A 20,220-nucleotide genomic window follows, 5' to 3' on the forward strand; every position below is an offset into this window, starting at 1 on the left:
AAGCTGGTATTGAGAGCGCCTATGTCACAGCCTTATGACAAATGTGTCTACTTCATTCAAAACTCATTTTTTTAATTTAAAATGCACAGTTGCTTTCTTTATATCAAACAATGGATGTCTGAATTACTAAAGCTCAGTGAAAGTGTTTTTTCTGAAGTGAAATGCTGTACAAAGAAAACAGACTTCAACTATCTCCTCTGAGATTTTATCTGGGAATGCCAGCAGGCTGGACCCCTTCCTCCTAAAATGTATTTTGTAAAATTTGGGATTATAGGGTAGGGTAATCTGAAAAAAACTGTGTCATTAATTTCCACACACTGCAAAATCCCCATCTAAATTAGAGATCTAACCTCAAACCAAAAACAGAGAATGGGGAATGATAATGGGGTTGTAGCTCTTTTAACTAGTCTCACTTAAATTGTACATGGATTTTTCCATGTAGCTGAAGAAGGTACAAGACTAGCTTAGAAATCACTTTGCATTTTTGGCCTTCTCTGGATTATAGGAAAATGTAAGTCTCAAGAATGAATTGGATGAAAATCAAATTCAGTTGTTTTTGCCTATCATAGGCAGAACAGATTATAAATGTAGATATAAAGGTAGATATACAAAAACATTTTCAGATACTTAAACTGATGGTTTTGTTCTTTAATGAAGAATCATAGAGTTCCATTCTTTCCTGTTTAAACCGAAAACATAAATCAATTCTCTGGCAAACACTGAGATGGTGAATGCCCTGAAATCACCTGTTTTATGAGATGAAGGGGCAATGGCTTCTTAATACGGACCTGGGGCTTAAAGCTACTTGGGTCCTGGTGGGAACATAAAAAAGACCTAATCCTAAATCAGTTGCATTCTGGAAAATCCCCGGGGGCCCTGGGGTGGAATTGCAGGGTGGTTCCAGTGGTCAAAGTCCTATTCAAGAAGCCATGATGTGGCTTCACTGAGCTGTCACTGTATGTTACTGTGGGGACTATGGGGCATCTACACGTGGTCTATTTCTCATAGGAGCCTTAAGACCAAGGTGGTGTTGCAACTCATCTCCCATGCTCCAGGTTGATATTTCCAAATGCCTAAAGGTCATCTGCATGGCATACACCACAGATGTATTACCCTTAGCACACTTCAAATCAACTCCCTGATATTCACCCTCCTGGATCCCCAAAGGTTATATAAGGTGTCCAGGAAGGTGTCTACAAAGGTGACATTTGAAAGAGCTTGAAAGTTAAGCAGCTGGTTCTGCAAAGAGGCCAGAGGAAGGGAGATCCCAGCTGAAGAAAAAACAAGTGCAAATGTCCTGAGGTAGGCAAGAATTTGACGTGTTCATGAGACAGAAAAGAGGCCAGTGTGGTTAGAGCAGAGCCAGCACATGGTGAGGAAGGAGTTGGAGAGGTCAGGTCACAGAAAGCCTCAACAGTCACATGAGGAATTTGGACTTTATTGTAAGTGCTATGGGATACCATTAAGAAGCTTTCAACCAGGATTGTTTTCAACATAAAAATTAATGTTTTAAAAGGATCTCTCTAGTTGCTGTGAGGAAGAATAATAATACATATTAATTCAGTGAATATTAAAATAGTTTGGTCTTGGAAAAACAGTCATATAAAAATTTCAAACTTTGCTTTTACATATAACTTTACATTAGATGCTGGTAATAAATACATTGTATAACACAAGGAGCATGTAAAACAACCATTTAACCTCACTGAATTACTTAGGCTAATTTGGCAGCTTTGAAGTTCAAGATTTCAGATATTTTCTTACCTCAGGGAGACCCTCAATAAAAGAATGGATATTTGCTGCACTTGCTACTTCTTTTATCTCATCTAATGGCACAACACGGCTGTTATCACCATAGGCGATGTTCTCAGCAATGCTACAGTTGAAGAGCACAGGCTCTTGAGAAACGATTGCTATTTGGGAACGAAGCCATTGTATGTTCAATTCCTTTGCATCCACACCATCAAATAGCTGCCAAAACCAGAATGGAGAATGGTATGTGAAGATCCAACACTGTATCATGTTACAGTTCACTGTATTCAAACACACAAATCATAACAAGAAGGTTAGGCATTCAAGCTATTTAGTAATATAATGTTACCCAAGGAAGGCTCATAAATCATATGTCTCATACAAGTGGACAGCGAGTAAATGACTAAAATGCCAACTCCTAAACTTACTTGACATTTCTAAGTATGGCCATATATTCTAGAAACCTACCCAGAGTCTAGAGTAGAGCCTGCTGCTCTGTACTAAAGTCATGTGGAAAATGACCAACCTCCACCGTAACAGGACCCCACTTTATTAAAGCCCAGAAAGAGAGTATGACTGATATAGTAGCCCACAGGTAGAAATATGTCATTTTGCACACAGCCATGTTTGCTTATATGTCCATATAACATCAGTCAACCTACTCTGTGAGGGGGCTCTTTAGGCACAGGGAAATAGTGGTAAATAAGACAAAGCTCTTGCCCTCCTGCACCTTATATTCTGGTGGAGAGAGGCAGGCAATAAACACACTAACAAAGAACTCAAACCAGAAAAAGAAAGTGTCATAAAGAAGAGATAATGGGAGAGAGAATGAGGATGTGGGGATGTGGGATGAGTGTGGGTGGATGCATTATTTTCTATGGGGTTATATAAAAGCCCTACCTAAAAGTAGCATTTAGAATGAGACATGAATGATGAGAAGGAGCCAGCAAAGAAGAGTAAAAACATTCTAACATGGAAGATCAAAGACCCATAAGTAAGTTTAAAGAACATAGACACACAGTGTACAATGAACTGGGGCGGGGGGATGGGGTGATAGGGAAGGAGTTTGGAGAGACAGGCAGGTGCCAGATCATGAAGGACCTTGATTGATGCTATGGACTATGGGTTACTCTAACTGTGATGGGAAACCATTGGGGGTTTTAAAGGAGGGCGTGTCATGTGCTATGTGCAGACAGATGAGTGGTACCTAATATTAGTACTCATTATGGACTTATTATTGGTAAAAAGGGAGCCATTTTAGGCCATTCCATTTTGCAAACAGTCATTGAGAATCTGTGGTGGGGAAAAGACTGTAAATTGCAAGAGAATAAGGACTAATAAGGACTGATAGAAGTCTGACTTTTAGAGGCTTATGCTTTGTTGTGAGAAGAAAGAGGCAGAACAGGAGGTTGTGTTTGTGTATGTGTGTAATGTGGTGGTGGTTGCGGGGAGAGGATTAGTGAAAACCTGAATATACTGTGAGGAAGAAAAGTCCCAGGTGAGAAAAACAGTCTTTGGAGTTCAAAGGAGGGAGAGGTTGCATTTTTTTTTTTTTTTTTAGATCAGATTGCAGGACTTAATAGAACTGATTCAGATTAGCCCTAATCATGCACAAAGTTTTGGGAATTGGAGGTCGAAGGGTTGAAGATGGTCAGTGGGAACAGCAAAACGCCTGAGCCAGGGAGGCAGAGGAAACTATTACCTCTGTCTTAAACCAGAACTGAATAAAGAGCCCGGGCATGGATATTAGGTCCTCCAACACCTGTATTTTAAAAGAATTCCATGGCTTATAAGATGAAAATTTCTACCGCCATAATGGCTGAAGAATCTTTGGGTCTTTACACTTAGCATCAAAGTCCTATCCATCATTCCTGTTATTGGTTTGCTTGTCCTTTTAGTTAAGGGATAGTTTTTTTTTCTTTCTTTTCACTACTGTACTGTTTGCCCTACCCAAACCAGTGGAGATACTTAAGCCCGAGAGAACGTTTAAGAATAGCACCATTAATCCCCAGGTAAGTTGTATTTAAATTAAGTCTTACTATTTGTCCTCTAATGGGATCATAAAACCTCTGCAGAAGTTGGACAGAAGTGCTTTTCCCACAGCCACTGCTCCCAACAAATGCTACTGTCTTCCCTTTCTCAATACTGAGGGATAAGCCACGGAGGATGAGAACATCTGGGCGACATGGATAGAAGAAAGAGACTTCCCGAAACTCTATATTCCCTTCACATATGTCCTGTGAAGAGAGTTGGCAGTGTTTAGAAAAGTTGTAACACATTATAGCACATTGACTTAGCACCTTCTGAAAACTGAGCATGTTTCCACACTACTTTAATTTTAAACATCATATTCCTCTCTGTGGAGCTGCGGACTGCACACTGGTTTCTGTTACTATTGTTTAGATTTTTATATCTGCGCTTCTTGTTGTCTTCACTACTGGACTTCAGGTTTCCTTCATCTTCACTACCCAGACACAGTCCAGTCTAGAGGCAGCCGTGGGCAAACTACTGCCCGCGGGCCGGATCTGGCCCGTTTGAAATGAATAAAACTAAAAAAACAAAAAACCGTACCCTTTTATGTAATGATGTTTACTTTGAAGTTATATTAGTTCACACAAACACTCTATCCATGCTTTTGTTCCGGCCCTCCGGTCCAGTTTAAGAACCCATTGTGGCCCTCGAGTCAAAAAGTTTGCCCACCCCTGGTTCGCTTAATATGGACAATGAACAATAAGTGGACATTTAAAATCACAGTTGTGCTTACTGGTTTTTTCCCTTCTTGACTATAGCTTTCTATAGTTGGTTTCTTTTCCAATAAAGCAAACAGATGTGCAGCCCCGGATTTGGCTCTCGAATATTCAGGCGCCAAAGCAAGTGTTTCTCCAATGGCCATAGCTCCGTATGCAACTGCAGTAAAAACTCTATCAAAAGACAAAGCATTTGAATCTAGTTAGGTTCATTTCAAACAATGGAGCTCTAAAAGTAAAGGAAAAAGCAGGCACAGGAATATCACCTTTTGACCCAGACAACACCACTAATGCTGGAGGCCCAATAATGATCTTTTTTGTAATTTTCTACCACATAGTTATTGTCCCTTGCTTTGTACACCACAATAACCTTTGAAGTTCAGGTAATCTTAAAAGTTTCTCTTCCAGATAAGAGACACAGATCATAGGCCCTAACTAGTGAATGTTTTCATATAAGTGATGCCATCTGATCACCTAGGAGATAAGGAGGGCAGGAACTCATATAACTTTTTAACAAATGAAGAGACTCTAGCCTAAAGAAATCGAGCCATTTGCCTAGGGTCACATAACTGTGAAACTGTAGGACTGGAACTTGAACTTCCTTGTTCATTGTTTTCCCTTACATGGTGCTGTTTGGAATGGAAAGCTGGCCTGAACTCTAAATGTCTGCGTGTTGGAGTTTGTTATCACTCGTTTCCCATATTAGCATCTTCAGAAGGCCCTGAATATCAAATCTCCCTTGGTTTGTCTCCTTTACATCCCTTCAGCCATTGATCCCTCTATTTAGACTTCTTACCTTGTCCTCCTCTCCTCTGGATTATCTCTGGGGAGGGCAGGAGTTGGGTGGCTGCCATTGCAGTGAACACTAAAAAAAGGCCTTCCTGTTCTCCTGGTTTTAGCTAACTAAGGTTGCTTTCCTGATTGCAATGATAACTCACAGTTCTTCCAGGGCTTCCCAGCCTAGCAGAGCAAAGATGGTGGTGAAGGCCTCGCTTGCATCTTTACCCCTTATTATTTCAAGCTGTCAACCAACTATCAATATTTATTGAAAACCTGCCTGTTTGGGTCAGTAAAGACTTTGACTATTCAAAGTCTTATATGATTTCCTGTCAGGAACTGCACTTGGATTTTTGGAGGACGAGGCCACAATACGAAAGCGGCCTGGCTCTGTCTCTCAGGCAGTTTTCAAAGCTGTGGCTTTTATTCTTACTATACTGAAGGCTGTCTTGGCCTTGATTCTTTCTTAGCCATGTGCTCTACTTAGCTTCCTGCTAATACGTATAGCAAAGGAGAAACAGAGAGGAAAGCTCAGTAGTGGGGGTATGAAGAGTTACAGAAACCTCTGCTAGGCAATAATGGTTTCTAAACTATATTGCAAAGGGCAAGTCAGCTAGAAACTAAAAATCAGAGAGGAGAAAATTATTTTGTATTTTTCAAAGTGTGCACAATTATAAGGAAGTGAGTCAAAAGTGTTACCTGGCCTAACAGAGGCAGAGGGGAGAGTTTTACTAAACATATATGTGTATGAGAACCTAAACAAGAGATTGTCTAAATGCCTGTGCATTTGTTGCCAAGGCAGCAGAGTGAAAATGGAATCACCTTTTAAAAAATGCTCGTCTGAGAGAAACTTCTATAACAACAGAGATAAAGAGAGCTTCTACCATAGAAAATGTATGTTGCCCCACCTTTTTTTTTTTTTTTTTTTTCAAGGACAAAGTTAAGGCTGATATTAGCCATGCTGATAAACATATTATGAGCACATCAAGGGATTCTGCTGTTAAAACTCCCTTTATGCATCTCCCTTTAAGGCACACTATTATTTCTGAAAGAGAGACAACTTATCCATCCTTATAGCTATAAATCATGAAAATACATTCTCATTTTATAGGGTGAATAAAACATCTTTATATTTAACAATAAACTAGAATATGACTTCCCCAATTTTTATATAATTATAGGAGGTTTCTGGTAGTGGCCAAAAGAAAACCCTAAGGTTTTAAGCAACTATGGAGAGCAGGCTGGGATTCAGTCCCCATACCCCTATTTCTTTCTTTCTTTCTTTTTTTTTTTTTTTTTTGGTGCGCTATCCTGTAACTTTTTTTTTTTTAATATATAATTGATATTTTACAGAGAGGAAGGGAGAGGGATAGAGAGTTAGAAACACCGATGAGAGAGAAACATCGATCAGTTGCCTCCTGCATACTGGGGATGTGCCCACAACCAAGGTACATGCCCTTGACTGGAATTGAACCTGGGACCTTTCAGTCCGCAGGCCGACGCTCTATCCACTCAGCCAAACTGGTTAGGGCCTATTTCTTTCTTTAAAAAATGTTTTTAAAATATATTTTTATTGATTTCAGAGAGGATGGGATAGGGAGAGAGAGATAGAAACATCAATGATGAGAGAGAATCATTGATCACCTCCTCCTGCATGCCCCACAATGGGGATAGGGCCCACAACCAAGGCATGTGCCCTTGACTGGAATTGAACCAGGGACCCTTCAGTCCACAGGCTGACACTCTATCTACTGAGCCAAACTGGCTAGGGTCCCATACCCCTATTTCTTAAAGAAAGTGTGACCCTCAGATTCTGTGCCTCAGAATAATCTGGAATATTTGGTAAAATGTAGATTCCTGGCCCTATACCAGATCTACAAATATCTAGGTTAGATTTGTGGGGGGAGCTTCAGATGACTGCATTTTAATCAGCTCCATGATTGGTGAGTTAGGACACTGTTGATTTAGAGAATGACACAAAGTTCTTTTTACTTAAGGAGGATTCTAGTAGGAGGGAGTTGCTTTGTAATCTCTTCCATTCATTTAGTTGATTAGATAGAAAGCTGTCTATCACCCTAGATTCTGGAAGGCACAGTCTAATAGGCCAGGTGTAATTTAGTGTATCTAACAAGACACTTGTGACATATTCATGGTAGTTGGGGGCTACATTAGGTTTCTAAGAAGATTGGAGACTTTGATGTTGAAGACAAACCTCATCTGTTCACATTTTTTTGCACAGCCATGTACCCATATTTCCCAGAGACTCTCTCCTTTGCCCATACTATAAATGTATGGGTATCCTTATTTCGTCTGTAGCCTGGTTGTCTGAAACTCAAAATGTGATATGAGTTGCCTTAGCTCAGATAGCCCCCTGTTTCTTTCCTCAGGACACTGGGAAATACCAGTGTGATAGTGTTCATTAATCATTACTCTTATGTGAACATTCTGTATATATTCTGAGAGCTACAATGCTTGTCTCCAGAAATAAACCTTTTTATGAATTTAATGAAAGGAATTCATGGAATGTGGTCCACCAGAAGAAGGAGAAATTTTTGTATTGGGGCCTTTTGATTCCCTTCTATTTTAGGGTCATAAAATAACATTAAACAAGTTACTTGTTCCATTTATGTTAAGAATCAGTCCAGTCCTAGATATTCAAATGTTCAGAAAACTAAGCAAGAAGTTTTTAAAAATATAAGTTTACAGAAAGATTCTATGCAAAACTGTCTACAGAATTAGTAACAATAGTAATCATAATGATGATAATAATAAAAAATGTCTACCAAGCAAAGCCTCTGCCATGTTGAATCATGAACTAAAGTCTGTGCTCTGCCACTTGCTGATTAAGTGACTTTGGGCAAGTTAGGTAATTTCCTTCTTGAGTCTTAATTTTCTCCATCTGTAAAATGGACATTATAACATTTCACAAGGTAATTGAGAAGACTAGTCAGATAATGCATGAAAAATCCTTAATACTTGAGTAAGGTTTGGTGTTATCGTGATTATCATATGAACAGAATGGTTGCCATCTTCATAGGCCCTTTTCAAGAAACATCCTGCCTGATTTCACTTGCAGGCATGATAGCGATCAGCATGATGTTGAGGTGGTATGATTATTTTTTCTGTTAATCCTCACCCGAGGATATTTTTTCCATTGATTTTTTTTTTTTTTTTTTTTTTTTTTTAGAGAGAGTGGCAGGAGGGGGAGAGGGAGAGCCCTAGGGAGTAGGAGGAGGAGGAGGAGGAGGAGAGGAGGAGGAGGGGGGGAGGAAAGAGGGAGGGAGGGAGGGAGGGGGGAGAGAGAGAGAAAGGAGAGAAGAGAGAGAGGGAAACAGAGACAAAGATGTATCAATAGAGATACATCAATTGGCAACTGGGGCACTCAGCCAAAGCTCTAACCACTGAACTATATCATCCAGGGCAAGGTTGTATCATCCTTTAACTAAGAACATTCTCTACTTAGTTTTAATCTAAACAAATCTCAGTATGTAGAAGTAGACTCCCAATTACAAACATTCTATTTTTATATAAATAGTTGTCTTTGACTTAGACCCAGTCCTGCTACCAAAGTACCTGGTGTTAGACGGGTGGATATAGAAGGGAAGAAAAATAGAAGAATCTGAAAAACAGGAGTAATGTGAAAACATTGACTCTAGAAGCACATTTCCAGGAATGACTAGACTGCTTAATTATGCAGTCTAAATTTCCTCTTTTATTTTTGATTTAGTCATTCGTTCAATAAATATTTATTATGTGCCTACCATGTGCCAAGCTTTTGTTTTTGGTTCTAGGGCAGGGGTGGGCAAACTTTTTGACTCGAGGGCCACAATGGGTTCTTAAACTGGACCGGAGGGCCGGAATAAAAGCATGGATGGAGTGTTTGTGTAAACTAATATAAATTCAAAGTAAACATCATTACATAAAAGGGTACAGTCTTTTTTTTTTTTTTTTTTTAGTTTTATTCATTTCAAACGGGCCGGATCCGGCCTGCGGGCCGTAGTTTGCCCACGGCTGTTCTAGGGCAACATTTGGTCATTAGTGACCAAAACAGGTTAAGCTCTGCTCTCCCTGAGCTTACAGTCTAAGCAGTCAATAAATAAGGAACAAAAAAGGTAATTTTATATAGTGGTAAGTGTTATACATAAAACATGGTAATAGAATAGAGAGTGATGATGAGGAGAGGCAAGGGGACTACGTTGGGCCATCAGCATAAGTCTCTCTGAAGAATGCACTTAGGAGCAGAGGCCTGGATGGTGAGAAAGAGGCAACTTGGCAGAGACCTGGGAAATGATTGTACGAGACAGAAGGAAGACTGATTTACAGTCATCTATATATACACTAAGGGCCCAGTGCATGAATTCGTGCACCTTGAAAGGAACTGTGGGCCGCGAAGCTGCAGTGGGCACAGGGGTGGGTCTTGGCCCATCCTCCGCGCCACCGCCCGGCCCCTCCTGCCATGGCCCCTGGTCTCCTGTCTGCCGGCAGCCCTGCTCCCACCACCACTGTTCTCACATGCTGATGGCACCAGCCCCACTTGTACCCACTGACGGCGCAGAGTGACTGGGGCCAGTGCCAGCAGCAGGTGCGAGCAGGGCCAGCACCATCAGTGGGTGCAAGCAGTGGCTGCCACCCCAATTGCTCCTCAGGAGCAGGGGGAGGTGGAGAAGCCTTTAGGGGTGATCAGGGCCAGCAGCCGCCGCTCGCACCACTGATGGCGCCGAGAGATCAGCACCGGCACTGGGAGCCAGCAGCAGGTGTGAGCGGTGGTTCTGGTGCCAGCTGTGGGTGCAAGCGGGGCTGGTGCTGGCAGTGAGTGTGAAAGCTGGGTGGGACCGCGGCATGTGGGAGCAAAGAATTTTTAGTAATCATAAGGGGCTTGCCCTGATGACAGCAACCGGTGCCCTGCCTTGGTCTGGCACCCCCACTCACCTGCTCTACCATCCCGCCACGGCCAACGCCCACCATGTTCCACACGCACCCCCTGGTAGTCAGTGCACGTCATAGCAACTGGTTGTTCGGTTGTTCCACTGTTTGGTCTATTTGCATATTACGGTTTTATATATATAGATAAAAGGCTAATATACAAAGTGTCCCCTTGGGAGTTTGACAGGGAGAATGGGAGTTTGATTGCTTGCTATGGTGTGCATTGACCATCAGGGGGTGGTGTGGAACATGTCGGGTGACCAGTGGTGGCGGCAGGGCGCTGAGGGAGCGAGGGAAGGAGGAGGCAGGGAGGCGGGGAACCTGATTGGCCCTGATCACCAGCCAGGCCTAGGGACCCTACCCGTGCATGAATTTCATGCACCGGGCCTCTAGTATTTGATAAAACCATCTCCACTTTGAGAGTTCCATGAAGCCTCACAGATTCCAGAGGAATGGATGACCAGAAGGCATAGTTTACCCCTCCCTACATTCCCAAATTCTAATAAACTGAAACAGGAGCAATTTAGTTAGGAACTGAATTCAGATTATATCACTATCAGTATTTTACCAGCTAGTCTACATTCACATATATAAAAAAACAGAAAAACATTAAAAAGTTTCCCCAGCATGCTTTTCCCACATATATGATTCAAATGATAATGCTATAAACTAGACACATTTCTGGTCAATTTAAGTACATGACTCATTTACAGGGTTTATATTTTTGTACAACTTACATGAACATGCCCTCTGGGGTCATTCGTCCAGCTTGAATTAAATAGACTCCAAATCGAAACCCCACTGCATAGGCAAAATATACAAAAGCATGGCTGAATGCATAACAGATTCCAATGATCTGTGCTTTCTTCAGGGTATTTCTGAAATGGACAAAGTTTACTAAGTAATGGGTCATAAGGTATACCAAGAACATTTTAATAAATGTAGAGTAATGAATATAGAAGATTAGACATGTTATTTAGGGGATGTACATTTTTCTAAGAATTAGTTATTTTTTAACTACTAAAAATTATTATAGAGAAAACAGAAAATGTAATGATTTTCTCTATCGCTATACATTTAAAATTTAAAAAAAAACTGATTTGAGAGAGAAACATTTATTTATTATTCCACTTATTTATGCAGTCATTGGTTGCTTCGTGTATGTGCCCTTTCCGGGAATCAGACCCACAACCTTGGTGTATTGGGATGATGCTCTAGCCAACTGAGCTACCCAGCCAGGGCTTATAGCTATACACTTAATTCAGTATAACAAATTGCCTCTATTTACTTTCAAATGAATAGATAAGTCTGTCAGAGGACAGTTAATGAAAGAGTTAATGAAAGAGATTTGGTTTAGAAGTATTTAAAATATGTTCTATCCCAATCTTTCACGAGGAGATTAAATAGTGAAATTAAAGGTCAGTACCAACCACAAGCATGTGCATAACAGAGTACAAAAACTACCTCTCTGATAAAGTAATACAAAAAGTATCACTGAGTAAATGTGATGAAGATGACCAGTTTAAAATTAAAAGGGGTGATCACGTTTATTATGTATATATTAGTTTTAAAAATATGAACCATTTTAGAGATTCAATTTAAAAGGCTGAGCACTTTTTTTTTTCCTTGAATATATTTCTCCAGTCATATTTTAGGAAAATAAGAAAAGGTGCTTTTACACACTTAGTAAAAGCACATGGCAATGTGGGAGGACCTAAAACATATTCTAACAGTGCTTGCTTTTGATTCCTCTTTTAGTCTCCTCTTGGTGAAGCCAATGAGAAATTATGATATGGCATTATTAGGAAAGATTCCAGAGAAAATGGATTGGCAGGCAAATCACCGGGGTCATCAGGAGTACAGGCTTTACAGGACCAAACTATAGTTAATGGAGTCAGTGTGGATCTACAATCACCTGTGCTGAGTCTGAAGCGTCTCCTCATACTTTTGCTCAAAAGCTTTTTCTCTTGTCAATGATACTATTGTACGTATATTCTCCACAGCTTCAGTTGCTATCTTATAAAATAGGACAGTAAAAGAGAGAAATAAAATTAATAATGGTAAAATTCTCCTGGTTGTGAATTTCAGTCATTTATACAGGGGATATATTGAATACATCAACTCAATAACTTTTCCTAATGAGTTTTTTTAGCTTCCTTTTTTCTATCCCCCAAATAAGATTAGAAAATAACATTTCAGGATAACAGCCTCAAGGAAAATTTTTAAAGATTTAGTCCACTGTCCTAAATTTAGTTCCTGTCAAATCTTCACTAAATTTCTATTAAACTGGTTCCATAGGCAGAAGGATAGGATCAAACATCAGTGAGCATTATGTTCATATGTAATTATGCAAAGGAACTGCCCTATGAATTACGAGATAATTCAAGGAGAAGACAGTAGAGAGAATCAAATAAATATTTTATTCTAGCACAGAAAGGCAAATAGCAACCAAAAGGCTCAGGAACATTGCAGTAAAGGAACATGGGTATGGCTACAGAATTCTTTATAAGCTATAGTCATTTCTCATTTTGATATCTGTGAACTTAAAAAAATATTTAATTAAAATATAATGAATGCTTTCCCATATTTATACAGTTTTTAAAAAGGAGTAATTATGTGGGATCCAAAATGGAGGAGACGTTTTACTTAGACTCACTCTGGAACATGAGAACACATGTTGACTGGAAAGGAACCTTCCTACTTTTGCATTCTGTTTCCAGATTGGCAGAGGGGGCTATGGGACTGAGCAAGATTTAGGTGGACACCAAATGGTCTTTGAAGGAGAATTTGTGTTACAGGAAAAGACTAGGTTTCTGGACTGTAGTCAGGAAACCTGGATTCTACTCTCAATTTTGATGTTTTGTTAGAAATTGTCATTAATTTCAAAATGAACTCAAAGAAACCTCAATTTGTAACGTTCTGTGGTATGCAAGATAAATGGAGAAGAATGCTGAAACCTTGAGAAAAATAATAGAAATGATTTTTAAAAATCTGTGATCATTTTTCACAATGGAGAAAGGATTATTATCAATTTAGAACCTTAGACAATAGTCTTTAAAAAAAAACTAATATGGCCATTTTAAGTCTGAAAATAAAACATTTGTCAAAATCTACACATGCAACCAAAGAAGGAGCAACATGTTTTATTGCCCATTTTTGAAGTTTTAATGTTTGGTAAATTGACTGATTTAAAGGTACTGGGAAAGCTACTGCCTTTTAAAAAAAAATTTTGTTTTATTGCTTAAAGTATTGCAAAGAGTATTACATATGCTACTGCCTTTTTTATTGAAGTTATTGATTGTATATTCTGTGGTTACTCTAATAATATAAAAAGGACAAGTCAAAAGGCACAGATACAACTAAAGTTCATGACATAAAAATTAAGATGAGTAAAATATAATTAATTAGGGTCCCATTGATTTGGAAGTTGTGATCATTTGCATACAGGCAGAGTTAAGCAAACAACTTTTCACTATGTCTGAGGCAAATATATAGTAAGTATTTCAGTCTGTACTGCCCAAGCATACATTCCAAAGGTCCTTATCTAATACAAGAAAGGTGGAAAAGCCCCAGGGTCATACAAACCAGATTTCAATGAGTCATGTGCTTGGCATCCCTCTTCATGAATATTCATGCTATTTATAATGTGCCAACTGCAACACAGTCAGTTTTACAGACCGTAAGTAATATGTATTTTTTTATAAATACATTTTTATTGATTTCAGAGAGGACGGGAGAGGGAGATAGAAACATCAATGATGAGAATTAGTAATCAGCTGCCTCTTGCATGCCCCCTACTGGGGATCAAGCCCACAACCTGGGCATGTGCCCTGACCAGGAATTGAACTGTGACCTCCTGGTTCATAGGTCAATGCTCAACCACTGAGCCACACTGGTTGGGCAACCATAAGTGATATTAAAATCATTTTAATATTCAGAGGATGTTTACCAGTGTCATAAAGATCTCTGCAACCATATCTTGAGAACAGCTTAAAGACTTGGGGATGGATGGCCAAAATAAGACTCCTTGTTTATCTGATGCATCATCCAAAAGGCAGTCATAAGAAGCAGGCTTTGGACCTGTACCAAAATGAAAGTCAAGGAGAGTAGGATAGAAGGCCACAAAAAAATAAAAAAAAAAAAAAATAGAAAAACAAAAAAGAAAAAAAAGATAAAGAAAAAAGAATAAAGAAAAAAAGAACTGGGAAAGTAATGTACTGCCTTGCCTGCCCCTGGAGAGAATGGGTGGGTAGAGATGGATGGACACTTGACAGGTTGACAGGGAGTCCTACTTTGGGTGCCTGATTAAATCAAATGACACCCCTTTCAATTGTTAGATGTAATGATACAGTACTAATGTTTCCCTCAATCCCCAATATAATTATTATTTTTATGGATATAATTGATCCTGAAAGCTTAAATATATCAAAGCATTTTTCAAGAAATTAAATTGCTCATTTTGATCAGCATAAAAATAGTTCTTGTCTAAAACCTTGTCTTAGTCACTATCAATTAAAAAAAGTGCACCACTTTGTATACAATAAATCTTATATTTCTTCTTTCTTTTGAAAAATAAAATACCCAGAATTGTTCAAGAAAATGTAATTATTCAGTAATCAGAGAATAAGGAATCACATGTTAGCAATCCCCCATGAGATTATAACAGTAACAATGGCTGACATTACTGAATACTTACTGTCCACATCAAGCATGTCAAACTCAAAGGCTAATATGGGCCAAATAAACAAGGTTTAAATTTATTTGGGCTGCAAAAACCCAAAAGTTTCAATTTTCATAGAAACATAGGTTTATTTTGATAGAGACATGCTGACTACAAGGGGTAAAATAAATGAGTAATCATTAATATAAAATAATAGAACATTTTAATAAAAATTAATATTTTTTTCTTGAACATTAACTTACCAGACACTGAATAACTGCACAAATTAATAAGCGTAACACAAATAAATCTATTTTTTTTGTTCTCCAAAAGTAAAATATTTCCTGTTGTGCACACCAAACAAGTCAGTACAACAAGCATGTCAAACTCACAGCCCACGGGTGCATGTGGCCCACAACAAATATTATTGCGACCCAGCCAATATAATAGTATGTAAAAAACGTTTTAATAAAAATTTCATAACTTAATTTTTACAATATCCTGTTATACAGAATTATTAATAACGAACTAGAATGTTCACTAATGACTGATTACTATAATCGTGTTGCATTCATTTCCCTTACGCGCCTTACATGCAGGCACACCATTTCTCTCCACTAATACTAGCAGCGAATATTTTAGCAGCTGATTGCCACGTCATTAGTCTTGTACTGACTTGTTTGGTGTGCGCAACAGGAAATATTTCGCTTTCAGAGAACAAGAAAAATAGGTTTATTTGCATTACACTTATTAATTTGTGTAGTTATTCTGTGTCTGGTAAGTTAATGTTCAAGAAAGAATACTAATTTTTATTAGAATGTTCTATTATTTTATGTTAATGATTACTCATTTATTTCAGCCCTTTATGTTCAGTATGTCTCTATCGAAATAAACCTACGTTTCTATGAAAATTGAAGCTTTTGTTTTTTTGTGGCCCACATAAACTTAAACCTTGTTTATTTGGACCGTGTTAGCCTTTGAGTTTGACATGCTTGCAGTACAAGACTAATGACATAGCAATCAGCTGCTAAAATATTTGCTGCTATTATTAGTGGAGAGAAATGGTGAGACAGTGCGGTGCGTAAGGGAAATGAATGCAACACAATTATAGTAATCAGTCATTAGTGAATTTTGTAGTTTGTTATTAATAATTACACGTAACAGAATATTGTAAAAATTATGTTAAAAATTTTTATTAAAATATTTCTTACATATCGTTATATTGGCTAGGCCGCAAAATATTTGTTGTGGGCCACATGCAAATAGGCTGTGAGTTTGACATGCTGGGTCCAGATACTATTCTAAGTGTTCTGCATATAACAATGCTAAGTGTTTTGTGTAATTTAAAAATGTATGAGTGGATACTATTATTCCCACTTCACAGATGAAGAAATTGAAGTCCAGAAATGTTGACATACTTGCTTGTATCACACATTTGTTAGTGATAGAATGTGGATTCTAATTCAACCAATTTGACTCCAGAGTTCATGGTCTAAATCATGTACCCTATTGCTATAAAAGGTCTATACCCCATCTTTGACTTGTATGTGTGCATTTCAATACATATATACCACTTTACAGATTCCCAAGGAAAGAAACTAGCATATTATAAAGTTGGGAGCTCTGATTGTTTTCTCTTAAAAAAATGTTATGATGATAATAACAGTCTTTGTTTTACCTTTCCAGCATGCTTAAAATCTTGTTTATCCTTGTTGGCAAATCCAACCATTGCTGAGGTTTCAATCATTCCTGTCAGAGCAAGTACTGGAGCAATACTCAGAATCAAGAGTGTCATCTCCCATCCATATATGAAGGACACAATAATGGACAGCCCCATGTTAGTTGCATTTTGTGTTAAGACACCAATCCTCGAACCTGTTGCCTATAATCAGACATATTTTGTAAAAAAAAAAAAAGTCAGTTAATCTAAAATTTGTAAGAATTGCTATTATAGTTTCTTGAAAAACAAGGTAGGCTTTCTTTTTTAGGATTTATACTTAGATTTTAACTTTGAATTTATATTTAGGGATTAAGTAATACCCATATTTTAAAAATGTCCTGTGCTATGGACTCATTATGCTTTATTTATCTACCTTATGTCCAATATTGTTGTTCTTTGACATATTCCTATCATGCTTTAAATACTTTCTGACACAAAAAGATTTTCCAGTCCCTACTCCTGGAATTTGTCTTCTCCAAGGAGTCTTGGTTCCTTTTAGTGGAGTATGTGATTTAGAAGTCAATATATGGTGCAAATTGTGCTCATTATTAGTGAAATGTCAGTGGCTAGAACTAGAGAATGTGTGTGTGTGTGTGTGTGTGTGTGTGTGTGTGTGTGTGTACAGATGCATGCACACATTGAAATCTACATTTATTTCTCTAGTTATATTTTTGAAATGTGTGAGTTCACATCAATATCTACAGTTCCAATCCAACACCACAAGGTTATTTTCAGCATTCTTCCTTCCAACATTTGTTGTCCCCCTTTCAACAGTGAGAAACCTGGCTCTCGTTTTCTTTAACAGACTCATGTGATCAATCCCTCTGTATATAACCATTCTGCTATCATGGCCGCGGCTTCTGCCCTGCATGGGCATCTGCCTCACTCTGCTCTGGCTCGGCATTCCCACATCAGGCTGCTGCCACACATGGATGCCCACTCATGGTATGTGGGCTATAACCCCAGTCCTGCCCTCCCCTGCACTGATGGAAGACTGACACCCTTAGCCACTATGCCATGGTGGAGTTGAATAATTGAGGACATTCATTAAAATGTACACTTTGGATATGATGTCTTACATTCCCTTTCTGCACTTTACAACTTGGTCTCACTATGCAAAGTCTAAAGAAACAATATCAAAGTAGAAAAGGAGTTGGAAACATCATGGTACAAGGTAACAAAAGAAATTTTTAAAAAATTTAAATAGAAATATCTTTACAACTATTTTCTAGGAACTACATACCTTATGAATCAACTTTCAATAGGACATGTGAAACATAATTAACAAAATGTTAAATTCTTCTGAAAAAAATGAGACCCTTATTTACATAGAAACACAACTATAATCAACCAAGATATCAATTCATTTTTTTTCCTTCTTTTTTTGGTGCCCTGACAGGGATCAAACCTGCAACCTTGGCCTATTGGGACTATGCTCTAAGCAACTGCACTACCTGGCCAGGGCTCAAATCAAATTTTAAAACATATTTTGCTCTGATCATGAAAGTATGACAATTGGAAAAGATTTAGATAATGCTAAAACTTACATCCCTCTAGACATAGATATATATTCAAGTTAGGATTATTATATGTATGTGGCTTTTTCTATCCTGCTTTTATCCCTTTACATTATACTACAAGCTTTTTCCTGAATCATTATAATTAGTATTCAAAAATATTTAGGTTGTTTCCTAGTTTTCACTATTAATGATAAAGATATAATGAGCACCTTTGTGTGAAGTCTTTGTGCTTATATTTTATTTTCTATTGTTAAATTCTTAGTCTGAAGTCATATGTAAACAGTATGTGTTCTTACATTCTTGGTAGCTAGTGTCAAATTGCTTCTCTAAAAGATCATATCAGCCCTAGCTAGTTTGGCTCAGTGGATAGAGTGTTGGCCTGCAGAATGAAAGGTCCCAGGTTCGATTCCAGTCAAGGGCACATGCCAGGGTTGCAGATCCCCAGCAGGGGGTGTGCAGGAGGCAAGACGATCAATGATTCTCTCTCATCATTAATGTTTCTCTCTTTCCCTCTCCCTTCCTCTCTGAAATCAATAAAACATATACATATTTAAAAAAAAGGTCATATAAATTTTCACTCAAGTACTCCCAAGTTAGTATTGTCATTAAAAAAACAATAATAAAAGAGCCCTTTCTCCAACCAGGGCTCTGCCTCATTCCTAAAAAATCTTTTGTGGCTTCAGTTTCAAGAATGCATTTGGCAACGATCCACTATTTCCCAATTTCTCACTAAGCTATCAAAGAAAACTCCAACAACAGCAAATAGCAAACCAATAACTAAATACTGAAAATTAAGGTAGACAGAAACCTATTTTAAGTGTCTTAGGGTATTAAACATGAGCTCTAAGCCTATGAGGCTGAAGTAGGAATATCATTTGGTACTTAATGCTGACTTACGTCTCTGAGAGTTTAAGGATGAGAAGATAAATGTTTTTATGTATTAAATTATGCAGTGTGTTAGAGAAAGAGGTAGAGGTAGAGATACTAATTGAGCCAGACAAAATAAACATTTGATGGTCACTTAAAATTAGTTTAAAGACCATGCATATCAACCTCATTTCTCAAAACATTTAAATGTAAATCTGACTAATTTTTGGTGAGATAGCCCTCTACTTGAGTGTTTGTTGGCACATACTTTTCTACAAAGTGACTTGCACTTGCATATCTTTGCGTTTTGGTTTCCATTTGTGTACTAATCTGCTGCTTAAAAATAAGATTATATACCTTTTTATATGGTATTTTAGTTTAAGCTACCAGAAACTTCTTGAAATGTTTAGTCATTTCAGCTAAGAATAGGCCACAAACCTTGCCTTTTGGTGATGGAGGTAGGACAAAAAAAGTCTGAATATATTTGTCCTGTTCCATGAAGAATTAATAGAAAATAACAGACATTTGGCTTTGAAAAATGCTGTAAGAACTAATGGAAAATGGTCTTGAAGATCTAGAGAAATAATGTACCTCTTGAATGAATTTAGAACTGGAATCAGAATAAGTGTAATGAAACTTCCTTAGATCCTTTAGAAACATGCACAAAAATACAGTTGTTTTTTTCTTGGAAATTAAGAGCAGAAAATCATGATTAAATAATTCTTTAGTTAATAATTACTTATAGAATATATTCCAATTCCTAGGTACTATGCTAAATGTGAGGAATACAACTTTTCTAAGAAAATTACAGTATACAAAGAGGAATGGCTAGTGTAAGAAAATAAAGGGAAGGAAACTCAGTACACAATTGTAGAAATAAAGTTCTATATATCGGATTTCTGCTTTTGGCTAATTTGGAGTATTGGAATGGCTTTATGCTCCCATCTAAAACAAACAAAAAATAGACAAAACTATGAACCAGTGGTTTTCAAGGTACTGAACTTAAGGCAGTCAAGGGCAGAGATGGGGAACAAAGTAGGTGAGCTCTATGATTATCCTAGCTTACCCCTTGAATGAGCAGTCAGTCAGTCTTCAGATTAGAAGTGGTTAATTACGACAGAGCCCAACAGAGTAGAGCCCTACCTTGAGTAAATGTAGCTGAGCTCTGGAGTGGTCACGGAAGAAAGCTAGAATATGTTGCACAGAACACCAGAGAGAGGTATACGGAAAGAGAAATCTGTATATCTGCAGAAG

General features: G+C 38.0%; 1 protein-coding gene across 1 annotated transcript in view; it reads right to left on the reverse strand.

Annotated features, from left to right (window-relative positions):
• Window positions 1-20,220, reverse strand: part of ABCB5 (ATP binding cassette subfamily B member 5) — an 80,424-nt gene that overhangs the window by 3,106 nt on the left and 57,098 nt on the right. Inside the window, exons 20-25 of the mRNA XM_036326993.1 lie at window positions 16,538-16,741; window positions 12,115-12,215; window positions 10,937-11,077; window positions 4,517-4,673; window positions 3,792-3,989; window positions 1,765-1,971 (exon numbers count right to left, since the gene is read on the reverse strand). Of these exons, the coding sequence (XP_036182886.1) occupies window positions 1,765-1,971; window positions 3,792-3,989; window positions 4,517-4,673; window positions 10,937-11,077; window positions 12,115-12,215; window positions 16,538-16,741 (1,008 nt within the window). The remainder of the gene's footprint in view (window positions 1-1,764; window positions 1,972-3,791; window positions 3,990-4,516; window positions 4,674-10,936; window positions 11,078-12,114; window positions 12,216-16,537; window positions 16,742-20,220) is intronic.

This window comes from Myotis myotis, unplaced genomic scaffold (assembly GCF_014108235.1).
Source record: "Myotis myotis isolate mMyoMyo1 unplaced genomic scaffold, mMyoMyo1.p scaffold_m19_p_11, whole genome shotgun sequence".
Classification (NCBI taxonomy): Eukaryota; Metazoa; Chordata; class Mammalia; order Chiroptera; family Vespertilionidae; genus Myotis; species Myotis myotis.